At 41.2% G+C, this 12,950-nt stretch overlaps 1 protein-coding gene across 1 annotated transcript in view; it reads right to left on the reverse strand.

Annotated features, from left to right (window-relative positions):
- Positions 1–6,536: 6,536 nt before the first annotated feature.
- Positions 6,537–12,950, reverse strand: part of LOC144596146 (protein mono-ADP-ribosyltransferase PARP9-like) — a 42,764-nt gene continuing 36,350 nt past the window's right edge. The window contains exons 11-13 of the mRNA XM_078404322.1: positions 9,741–9,903; positions 8,578–8,858; positions 6,537–6,632 (exon numbers count right to left, since the gene is read on the reverse strand). Of these exons, the coding sequence (XP_078260448.1) occupies positions 6,537–6,632; positions 8,578–8,858; positions 9,741–9,903 (540 nt within the window). The remainder of the gene's footprint in view (positions 6,633–8,577; positions 8,859–9,740; positions 9,904–12,950) is intronic.

Raw genomic sequence — 12,950 nt, forward strand, 5'->3', positions numbered from 1 at the left:
GGGCTGAGTTGGCTGTGATTTGTATATAAAAACTGGTACCGACCAATCCATTTTGTAGGCTGTCATGGTTTTATTTTGACATTTCTAATTTTATTGGCTTTTAATCTTTTTGCCGCATGAATGTTCACTACATTGTGTTGGTAGCTACCATTCTACACTTATCCAATTAAAAATTATGAAACCAAATACAATATTATTAATTTTCTACATTGTACGCTACATTTCACACATGGATAAAAATCACAGAAACATAAAATTAGTTAGCTAATATTTCTTGCTTAAGTTGTGTTTTAATTGTAATGAATATTAACATGCCACAAACATAAACATAATGCAAGAATTTTTTTATGCAGAATAAATGGCATTTAGAGTTTTGAGTTAATACATGTCCAAGATCAGATCAAATGTCTTCATTGGTACATCATCAGGGAAGGCCAAATATGGTCTCGCCAAAGGAATTTTATGAATATCTTATTTTTTTAGGTTAGAATCAGCTTTCCATTTTACACTGAGCAATATGGACCCAGACAGGCATATTACATTGCTACAGAGGTTTTTTATGGAACACTTTAATATAATTTCTTTTTGTATTGATTATATTTAATATAAATAATAAAAAATGCTTTGTAGTTGACCATGAGTTTATCTCAGCATTAAAACAGAATTCATCTGAGTTTCTGATTTTTGTGTTGATATTTTCATTCTACTGTGGTTCTCAAAGCTGCAAGATTGTGTTGATAGCAAATTACGTTTATATTAAAAAACCAATTAGAAAATATGTTGCCCTGAAACTTTATTATATTTCATGGAACCAGACTACTGAATCTTCCCATTGCACTTCCTTTACAGCAAATACATATATTTTTTAGTTAAGGAGACCAAAAGTGTACACAGTACCCAAGATAGTGTCATCAAGGCCCTATATAATCATTGTGGCATATCTTTAATCTTGTATTCAGATCCTTTAGCAATAAAGATCCACGTACTATTTTACTATACTTGCACTTTCAGGTTAACTGTGAGTGACTTCTTTAAGAGGGCATCCATGTTCTTTTGACAGTCAGCCTATCCCAGTCTTTCACTATTTATAAAGTACTCATTGAATCATCCAGCATGGAAAAAGGCCCTTCAGCCTGACTTATTCATGCCAAACAATATTCCCATCTAATTTTGTCTCCATTTGCCGTTTCCCCATACATTAGGCCCATAGCGTTCTTAACTTTTCGTCTCCATATGCCTGGTGAAAAATCTTGTAAATGTTGTTACTGTACTTGTTTCCCTACTTTCTCTGACAGCTCATTCATATATACACCACCCTCTGTGTGAAGTTGCTAGAATAAAGCTAGATCATATGTCCCCTTAAACCTACTCCATCGTTCAGTAAGATTGTGGCTAATCATGCTCCTCAAGCCCACATTCCCACTTGATTTCATACTATGATTTCCTGAATGTCTTCATCTCAGCCTTGACTATACTCAATGACTCTCATCCATCTGAGTTAGGGAATTTTAAATTCTACAACAGTCTGTCTCAGGAAATTTATCTTATTCTCAGCTCGACACGGCAGAACCATGAGTCCCAGTTATAAAATCTTTGGCAAGAGGAAATAGTTGCTTAATATTACACTGTCAATCTATTTCAATATCATGGTTTTTTTTCCATTATCCCTCATTCTTCTATATTCCAGTCCCTTAGTAGCACCACCACTGATCGAGCCAAGACCTGGAAGACAAAGCTGTTTTATTCTATCTGTTACAGACAATGAGTGAACCACTCAAGGGAAAAAAAACACCTTCATCTCACCTTCAGTCTGTCCTGTTCCAGAACTAAATGTCCATGTTTCCCTGAAGAAACAAATTCTTGTCTTCAGCCTAAGAACACTATTTTGACTGGCATTACGGTTGTGCCATGTGGGATAGACAAACAGGTTTGTCAACTCAAAACTATAACTGAATACTTCACTTTACTAGTCCAATTGTACCCTGTCCAGAAAAGTATGAAAGGTCATGTCAAGAGCACCACCATGCATAGATGGAAAATGAGGTCACAAGTTTGCAAAATTGAAACACAGGACTACCTTATGCTATTAGCCTAAACGCATGCAATGGTCGTTTGGCAAACCAATGGATTCAATCAAAACTTTGCACTCCTATAATCCCCATCATCATAGAAACTAATCACACATTCCTGTTAATCCTATTCATGCCTGTCCGCCCAACCAGTCTCCCTAACGGCAGCAACATCATAGTTCCATGCAGTAATTCAGGCTCTGAATTATCTACCATCTACCTTATCTATTATATTCGGAAAAGTATTCAAGGCTCAAACAACTTTTGCCTAATGTTTAACCATCCTCAGTAATTTCACTGGTTATTGCAAAGTAGACAATTCTATTCTCACCTGCACAGCAAATGAAACAATTCAGCAGCATGCAGGCAAGTAACGTTTACACCATAAAGGGACAGGTAGTAACCATCAACAGTAGACTCCAACAACTACTTGATGTTCAAAGGAATCACCACCACTGAATCCCCCAACATCAACTCACTGGCCCCCAAAGCATTTCCACCATCTGCAAAACCCAAATGAGGACCGTGTTGGTATAACCTCCGCTTGTCTTGTTGAATACAGCTCCACTAACAATAAGCTTGCCACTATTTAGGTCCTTAAATATTCCTTACAGCATCTATGCACTGTGGCTGCACAGGGTACTTCCCATAAAACTCACTGCAGTTATATGCCTGTGATACACCAAAAGGCCACTAAAATCTATGACCTCTATCAGCAAGCTCAACAACAGGATGCATTGAATCACATCAAATCTAAGTTCCCTCCAAGGCACACATAATCGTGACTTGGAAACGTTTTCTCTCTGTTGATCGTTATTGAACCTATCATACTGAAACTTCCTGTGGAGCTTCACGAGAAGGACTAATATGGTGTGTGAAGATGGTATTTTCTCCATTAAATTTGGATATGTGCAACAAATGAACTTTTTTTGCCTAAAAGAAACAAATAAATAAAATTGTTCCTTTCAAAAGAGATAAAATACAGTTTATTGTCATTCCTTAATTTCTGATATTCTGTAATATTCTACTTCACAACATTCTCGGTCATCACCAGGCATGCTGTACTCAGAGAAAAGGCCAACCAATATATTTTCAGTAAATTTAGGGATGAGCACATCCTGAGAATTTTTTTAATTCATAAAATAATTATTTGTTTGCAAGCATGTTGTGCCAACAGACAATAGGTGCAGGAATAGGCCATTCGGCCCTTCGAGCGAGCACCGCCATTCAAATGCGCGAAGTATAAGAAATAAAGTGGATGAGCTTGAGGCTCAGTTAGACATTGGCAAGTATGATGTTGTGGGAATCACTGAGACATGGCTACAAGAGGACCAGGGCTGGGAGCTGAATATTCAGGGGTACACAACGTACAGAAAAAACAGGCAGGTGGGGAGAGGGGGCGGGGTAGCTCTGTTGGTAAGGAATGATATTCACTCCCTTGCAAGGAGTGACATAGAATCAGGAGATGTAGAATCAGTATGGATAGAGATGAGGAATTGTAAGGGTAAAATGACCCTAATGGGAGTCAACTACAGGCCCCCAAACAGTAGCCTCGACATAGGGTGCAAGTTGAACCAGGAGCTAAAATTGGCATGTCACAAATGTAATGCTGTGGTGGTCATGGGAGATTTCAACATGCAGGTAGACTGGGGAAATCAGGTTGGTAATGGACCCCAGGAAAGAGAGTTTGTGGAGTGCCTCCGAGATGGATTCTTAGAACAGCTTGTACTGGAGCCTACCAGGGAGAAGGCAATTCTGGATTTAGTGTTATGTAATGAACCTGACCTGATAAGGGGACTCGAGGTAAATGAACCATTAGGAGGCAGTGACCACAATATGATAAGTTTTACTCTACAAATGGAGAGGGAGAAGGGTCAGTATGTTTCCTGCCTCTAACATGTCCAACCCCTTAATAATCTTATACGTTTCAATAAGATCCCCTCTCATCCTTCTAAATTCCAGTGTATACAAGCCTTGTCGCTCCAGTCTTTCAACACAAGACAGTCCCGCCATTCCGGGAATTAACTTAGTAAACCCTCAATACGCCCTCAATAGCAAGAATATCTTTCCTCAAATTTGGAGACCAAAACTGCACACAATACTCCAGGTGCGGTCTCACTAGGGCCCTGTACAACTGCAGAAGGACCTCTTTGCTCCTATACTCAACTCCTCTTGTTATGAAGGCCAACATCCATTGGATTTCTTCACTGCCTGCTGTACCTGCATGCTTCCTTTCAGTGACTGATGCACTAGGACACCCAGATCTCGTTGTACGTCCCCTTTTCCTAACTTAACACCATTCAGATAATAATCTGCCTTCCTATTCTTCCCTTCATCCAAGTCATTAATGTATATTGTAAATAGCTGCGGTCCCAGCACCGAGCCTTGCGGTACCCCACCAGTCACTGCCTGCCATCCTGAAAGAGACCCATTTATCCCCACTCTTTGCTTTCTGTCTGTCAACCAATTTTCTATCCATGTCAGTACCCTACCCCCAATACCATGTGCTCTAATTTTGCCCAATAATCTCCTTTGTGGGACCTTGTCGAAGGCTTTCTGAAAGTCGAGGTACACCACATCCACCGGCTCAACCCCTGTCAATTTTCCTAGTTACATCCTCAAAGAATTCCAGAAGATTAGTCAAGCATGATTTCCCCTTCATAAATCCAAACTGACTCGGAACGATCCTGTTATTACTATCCAAATGCTCCGCAATTTCGTCTTTTATAATTGACTCCAGCATCTTCCCCACCACTGACGTCAGACTAACTGGTCTATAATTTCCAGTTTTCTCCCTCCTTTCTTAAAAAGTGGGACAACATTAGCTACCCTCCAATCCACAGGAACTGATCCTGAATCTATAGAACATTGGAAAATGATCACCAATGCGTCCACAATTTCTAGCGCCTCCTTAAGCGCCTCTCTTCCACCCTGGGATTCAGACCATCAGGCCCTGGGGATTTATCAGCCTTCAGTCCCATCAGTCTACCCAACACCATTTCCTGCCTAATGTGGATTTCCTTCAGTTCCTCTGTCACCCTAGAATCTCTTGCCACTAGAACATCTGGGAGGTTGCTTGCATCTTCCTTAGTGAAGACAGATCCAAAGTACCGTTTCAACTCGTCTGCCATTTCCTTGTTCTCCATGTTAAATTCCCGTGCTTCTGTCTTCAAGGGACCCACAGTTGCCTTGACTATTTTTTTCCTCTTTACATACCTAAAAAACCTTTTACTATCCTCCTTTATATTATTGGCTAGTTTACCCTCGTACCTCATCTTTTCTCCCCGTATTGCCTTCTTAGTTATCTTCTGTTGCTTGTTAAAAGAGTCCCAATCCTCTGGCTTCCCACTCTTCTTTGCTATGTTATACTTATTTTTAATTTTTATGCTGTCCTTGACTTCTCGTCAGCCACGGGTGCCTCTTAGTCCCCTTAGAATCTTTCCTCCTCTTTGGGATAAATTGAGCCTGCAACTTCTGCATTATTCCCAGGAATACCTACCAGTGCCCTTCCTGTTTTAATCTTTAAGGGACTATCCACCAGAGACATTGTTCATTACTACCCCAATATGAAGATAGACACAAAATGTTAGAGTCTGAAGATGGGGCTCGACCCAAAATGTCACCCATTCCTTTTCTCCAGGGATGCTGCCTGTCCCGCTGAGTTACTCCAGCTTTGTGTGTCTATCTTTGGTTTAAACCAGCATTTGCAGTTCCTTACACACTACATCAACATGGTTTTCCTGTGTGTTTTGAGCCAGAAGGGGAGCAGAGCAGCAGCGGGAAGGTTTAAAAGAGTTGTTGTTTGATCATTTTATTGAGAGGCACAGCAGCCAAAGAGAAGAAGTGAAAGTATATTGGAGTGGCCTGTTTGGCTGTGCTTTGCAGTCCGTGTTTTGAGAGTAAGTGCTAAGACTTTGGCTCAAGAGGCTTAAGTAGGCTAAGCAGAGGGTGACAGTAGGATAAGGCAGAATCTTTAATTTTCTTTTTTTGTCTTAGAGCAGTCAGATTGTCCATTAGTGCAGTGGTATCCTGCAGGACGTGGGAGGTCAGGAAAACTTCCAGCGTTCCTGATGACTCCACTTGTGAGAAGCATGTCCAGTGCACTTTGTGACTGACTGCAAGGAAACTGGATCTGGATGAATAAGATCATCTAGGAGGCTGAGAAGCCTTATATATTGGAGTTCTAAAGAGGTGGTCACATCTAAGGTACAGGCAGAAAGAACATGATTGACCGCACAGGAAGAATAAAGGAAATACTGTTCAAAAGAGTGCAAGAAAGCCCTGTGACCATTTCCCTTGAAAAGAAGTATACCCTTTTGGATACTGTTAGTGGCAATGACCATTCAGAGGAGAGAAGCTCTGTAGCCAGGCCTGTGGCTCTGAGGCATAGCGGAAAAGGTGAAGTCAGATAGGGCTATAATAATGACTTATTAGTGAGAGTGACAGACAGGAGATTCAGTGAACGTCTTAGAATGACTGCAAAACATTTCCATGGAATGTGGGCAGCCAGAAATCCTTGTGCCCATCAGTACCATCAACATTGGTCGGAAAAGGGATGAGGTCCTGCAGAATGAACATAAAAAGTTAGGAAACAGGTTCAAATGTACGATTTCAAAGGTGGTCATCTCTGGAGTACTTCTAGCGCCACACGCTAGTAAGGGAAGGAATAGCTCAGTCCAGATGAATGCATGGCTGAGGAACTGGTGCAGGAGGTAAGATGCAGGTTTTTGGATCATTAGGTTCTCTTTTGGGGTAGAGGTGACTTGTACAAGAGGAAGAGATGGCAACTGAACTTGGGGGGGGGGGGAATTAATATCCTAGCGGGCAAGTTTACAAGTGGTACTTGGGATGGTTAAAACTAGATTGGCTTCGGGGTGGATCGAAAAGCAGAAAGGAGGCAGATGAAAAGTTGGGGGCAAATACTAAAGTCAAAGAGAAAAAGATTGTAAGACCTACAGGCAGGAGCAGGGCAAAATGAGAGGAGATTACCTCCTGTCCATGGGAGATCCAGTCAATATTAAGATTGACTCATAAGAAATCTCCCACCATCATTGTACAAGAGGGACAGGTTGCAACTGAACTGGAAGGGGGATCAATATATCAATATCCTGGCATGTATCTTTGCAAATACTACCCCATTACTGTATAGCTTTCTGCAGTCTCCCGACAAATATGGTTCTCTAATTCCTGCTGACTGTTGAGAGGCCTAAAATACAAACCATCAAAGTGATAATTCTCTTCCTGTTTCTAAGTTCTACCCATATAGCCTCACTGGACGGTCCCTCCAAGAAAATCCTCTCCAAACACTGTATGTAGCGGCCAGCTTCTCGTCTTAGCAAAAATAACTAATAAACGCAAAATGGCTCCTACACTGTAGTTATGTCCTCCTTCATCCAAAAGAGATCCCCCTCCTCTCTTACCTGTCTCTCTGCAGTGTCTGTAGCATCTGTAATCTGAAACATTGAACTGCCATTTCTGACTCTCGGGACCCTTCTTCAGACTGACTGTAGTGGCGGCAGTCGGCGGGTGGGGAGGGGAGAGGGAGGTATTTGTAGAGGTTACCTAAATTTGGAGAATTCAACGTTCGTATTATTGGGGTGTTAGCTAGCCAAGCAAAATATGAGGTGCTATTCTTCCATTTGTGTGTGGCCTCATTCTGGTAAATGAGGTGCCCAGAACAGGATGGTTAGTATGGGAATGGGAAGGGTCGTTAAAGTAGTTGGCAATCAGAAGATCCAGTAGGACTTGGAAGGCCGTGCGTAAGCGTTCAGCAAAATGGTTGCCGAGTCTACGCTTTGTCTCGCGAGTGTACGGGAGCCCACATTGGGAACACCGAATGCAGTTAATTAGGTTAGAGGAGGTGCATGTGGACCTCTGGCTCACCTGGAATAAAATCCAGGGAGGAGGTATAAAGATAGGTGATACATCTCCTGCAGTTGGAAGGGAATGTACCTGGGGAGGGAGTGGTATGGGTGGGAATGGATGAGTGACTTTTGTTTTGATTTGTCTTGTTCCCCCCCCCTCGCTTCCAGTCCCCCCTTCCCCCGCCCCACTGCAGTCAGTCTGAAGAAGAGTCCTGACCCAAAACGTCACCTATCCATTTTCTCCAGAGATGCTGCCTGGCCCATTAAGTTACTACAGCATTTTCTTTCTCTCTTTATCATCTTTGACTGTTGTTTTGTTCTGGGAGCTGCAGCAACCATTTGAGCAGCTTTTGTGCATTGGTGCAGAAAATGTTGACATCAAAAGCTATTGGATTAACAGAACATCACACAAATTTGCAGTCGATTATTTAGTATGACTTTCAAACAGGACGATGAGCCAACAATGTTGTACACTTGTTCACAATGACTCATTCTTCCTTTTCCACTTTGAAGGAATGTTGTGCAGATTGACAACCATACAGTACATATGAGGGTATTCATCAGTTCACCTAGTGGGATTGCTACACTGCCGTATGATTTTCCAATCGTATGCAATAGGTATATCATATGCTTGTATTGCTTACATTCCGCGTAGTCCTGCACACAATCAGATAACGAGGATAAGCGAGAGAACTATTATAAATAATAAAGGCTTTGGCTGGATGTGCATCTGTAACATTGTCGGTGAATTCAAAACAATCATAATCATATAAATGCTGTGAAATATGTGAAGAGACATCTTTGCAACAATTGCCAATGAACACTTCTGCTTCAAAGATGTGAACTATATTCCCAACGATACTGACTGCTTCCATTAGATTTTTCAAGTTGTTTCTGAAGTAGATTCCTTCACTATGTTGCTTCTCTATAAATTAAAATCATATATAAATTAATTGTAAAGAATTTTTATCCTATCAGCCATGAATCAATTTTGACTCGTATCACTCTATATTTTAAATTGTGCTAGAATCAAGATTTAGTTTAGTTTATTGTCACTGTTTACTGAGGTACAGTGAAAAGATTCTGTTGCGTGCTATACAATCAGCCAAATTGACAATACATGATTACAAACAAGCCATTTGCAGTGAATAGATACAAGATAAGGGCATAACGTTTACTGCAAGGTAAAGCCAGCAAAGTCCAAACAAGGAGAGTCCGAGGGTCACCAATGAGATATATTATTCAGGACTGCTCTCCGGTTGTGGTAGGATAATTCAGTTGCCTGATAACAGCTGGGAAGAAACTGTCCCTGAATCTGGAGGTGTTCATTTTCTCACTTCTACGCCTTTGGCTGATGGGAGAGGGGAGAAGAGGGAGTGGCCAGGGTGCGATTCGTCCTTGATTGTGCTGCTGGCCTAGGTATAAGGTCTAAATGGTGTCAATGGAAGGGAGGTTGGTTTGTGTGATAGTCTAGGCTGCGTCCACAATTCGCTACATTTTCTTGCGATCTTGGATGGAGCTGTTCTCAAACCAAGCTGTGATGCATCCTGATAAAATGCTTTTTATGGTGCACCTGTAGAAGTTGATGAGAGTTGTAGGGGACATGCCGAACTTCCTAAGCTTTCTAAGGAAGTAGAGGCATTGGTGTGCTTTCTTGGCCGTTGCTCCAATAAGGGTGGTCCAGGAGAAATTGTTGGTGATATTGTCACCTCGGAATTTGAAGTTTTCAACCATCTCTACTTCGGCAACTGTACTTCCTTCCGTAACAAACTACTAAGGTTTATATAATGGAATTAAATATAATTACCATGATCTTGCGAATACATTTCTTGAAATCCAGTCCGACAGATGAAGTTGCAGAGGTAGCTGGGAATAACATGATACAAGGTGGCAACATCTTCATCAGCTTGCGAAGGTGCTTTATTCCTTAAGTAGCAAGCCCACATGACAGGATTCTGAATTCGTTCAATCTGTATTGAAGAAATGCTCTTATTAAAATATCAGTAATTTCATTCTGCAAATGTGAATCCACTTTAAAATATGAACTCAAATTAGCAAACACTATTATCAATGAATATTATGTTAATCACGATTTCTCTTACTTTCTATACTCGTCATGTCATTTCCAAGAAACTACCACAGTTTTGATGGCAGTATCAGCATGGATAGTAAATTAATGCAGCACTAAAATGAAACATAAAAGCTTAAAGCATTGAGCATGTCCTAATAAAATTATTTACTTGGAAGAATCTTTCAAGTTTGAAACTCTGAATTTCAAATTGTATGCATAAAAAATCATATTGTTCAGAGAAAGTTTGACAAATGCTGTCATATAACCAAGCACAAAAATATAAGTCTTGTTTAGATATGGACAAGAAAAATCAAGGGCAGCTTTAAAATACGTTGAGAAATTATTTCTAAAGATAATTCTTTCAAAAGACTGGAGTGGTCATTTAGTCCTTTGAGTCTATTCTGACTTTCAATGCGATTATGGCTGCTCTGAAGTACTTTGCTGATTAGGCAGCGATTATGAAAGAGAGAAAGTTCGTTTTAAATTGCTGAGAGGATTGGAAGAGTTGTATAGGATGAAGAGAATATCTCTAAAATGGTGAGGTCTGTGTTGCCAGGGAAATAAACTGTTGAAGAGGTAATTTGGCTGCCAAGGTAATGAGTGAACAGGAAGAGGGGACAATAACATAAACAGGAAGGAATGTAAAAACTGCAAAATGCAGAGTTGTATAAAATGCTCACCAGTTTAGTCTGTGGTCGAGAAAGGGAGAAACAGTGAGCTGATATTAAAGGTGGATGACATACAGCAGAACAGGCCAGTTCTTCTACAGAGAAAGTGTAACCCAAATCATTGAATTCAATATTGAATCTGGAAGGCTGCTACAGTGCCCTCCATAATGTTTGGGACAAAGACCCATCATTCAGTTATTTGCCTCTATACTCCACAATTTGAGATTTGTAATAGAAAAAAATCACAGGTGATTCAAGTGCACATGGTCAGATTTTATTAAACGGTATTTTTATACATTTTGGTTTCACCATGTAGAAATTACACCTGTGTTTGTACATAGTCCCCCCATTTCAGGACACCAAAATGTTTGGGACACATGGTTTCACAGGTGTTTGTAATTGCTCAGGTGTGTTTCATGCAGGTATAAGAGAGCTCACAGCACCTAGTCTTTCCTCCAGTCTTTCCTTCACCTTTGGAAACTTTTATTGCTGTATCAACATGAGGACCAAAGCTGTGCCAAGGAAAGTCAAATAAGCCATTGTCAAGTCAAGTTTATTTGTCACATGCACATACACGATGTGCAGTGAAATGAAAGTGGCAATGCCTGCGGATTGTGCACAAAAAAGAATTACAGTTACAGCATATAAATAAAGTTAATACAGAGTAGACAAAATTTAGTCCTTGGAGTTATAAAAGTTAACAGTCCTGATGGCCTGTGGGAAGAAACTCCGTCTCATCCTCTCCGTTTTCACAGCGTGACAGCGGAGGCGTTTGCCTGACCGTAACATCTGGAACAGTCCATTGCTGGGGTGGCAGGGGTCCCTCATGATCTTGCTTACTCTCGATCTACACCTCCTGATGTATAGGTCCTGCAGGGGGGCGAGTGTAGTTCCCATGGTGCGTTCTGCCGAACGCACTACTCTCTGCAGGGCCATCCTGTCCTGGGCAGAGCTGTTCCCAAACCAGGCTGTAATGTTGCCAGACAGGATGCTCTCTACAGCCCCAGAGTAGAAGCAATGAAGGATCCTCAGAGACACTCTGAATTTCCTCAGCTGTCTAAGGTGGTAAAGGCGCTGCTTTGCGTTACCCACCAGTGCGGCAATGTGCGTTGCCCATGTCAGATCCTCTTTGATGTGGACTCCCAAGTATTTAAAACTGCTTAAAACGACTGAGAAACAAGAATAAAACTGTCAGAGACATCAGCGAAACCTTACGCTTACCAAAATCAATTGTTTGGAACATCATTAAGAAGAAAGAGAGCACTGGTGAGCTTACTAATCGTAAAGGAACTGGCAGGCCAAGGAAGACCTCCATGACAGAAGAATTCTCTCTATAATAAAGAAAAATCCCCAAACACCTGTCCGAAAGATCAGAAACACTCTTCAGGAGTCACATGTGGATTTGTCAATGACCACTGTCCGCAGAAGACTTCATGAACAGAAATACAGAGGTTACACTGCAAGATACAAACCACTGGTTAGCCGCAAAAATAGGGTGGCCAGTTTACAGTTAGCCAAGAAATACTTAAAAGAGCAACCACAGTTCTGGAAAAAGGTCTTGTGGACAGATGAGATGAAGATTAACTTATATCAGAGTGATGGCAAGAGCAAAGTATGGAGGAGAGAAGGAACTGGCCAAGATCCAAAGCATACCACCTCATCTGTGAAACACGGTGGTGGGGGTGTTATGGCCTGGGCATGTATGGCTGCTGAAGGTACTGGCTCACTTATCTTCATTGATGATACAACTGCTGATGATAGTAGCATAATGAATTCTGAAGTGTATAGACACATCCTATCTGCTCAAGTTCAAACAAATGCCCCAAAACTCATTGACCGTCAGTTCATTCTACAGCAAGACAATGATCCCAAACATACTGCTAAAGCAACAGAGGAGTTTTTCAAAACTAAAAAATGGTCAATTCTTGAGTGGCCAAGTCAATCACACGATCTGAACCCAATTGAGCATGCCTTTTATATGCTGAAGAGAAAACTGAAGGGGACTAGCCCCCAAAACAAGCATAAGCTAAAGATGGCTGCAATACAGGCCTGGCAGAGCATCACCAGAGAAGTCACCCAGCAACTGGTGATGTCCATGAATCGCAGACTTCAAGCAGTCATTGCATGCAAAGGATGTGCAACAAAATACTAAACATGACTACTTTCATTTCCATAACATTGCTGTGTCCCAAACATTATGGTGCCCTGAAATGGGGGGACCGTATAAACACTACTGTAATTTCTACATGGTGAAACTAAAATGGCCTTTATTAAAATC

This window comes from Rhinoraja longicauda, chromosome 8 (genome assembly GCF_053455715.1).
Source record: "Rhinoraja longicauda isolate Sanriku21f chromosome 8, sRhiLon1.1, whole genome shotgun sequence".
Lineage (NCBI taxonomy): Eukaryota > Metazoa > Chordata > Chondrichthyes > Rajiformes > Arhynchobatidae > Rhinoraja > Rhinoraja longicauda.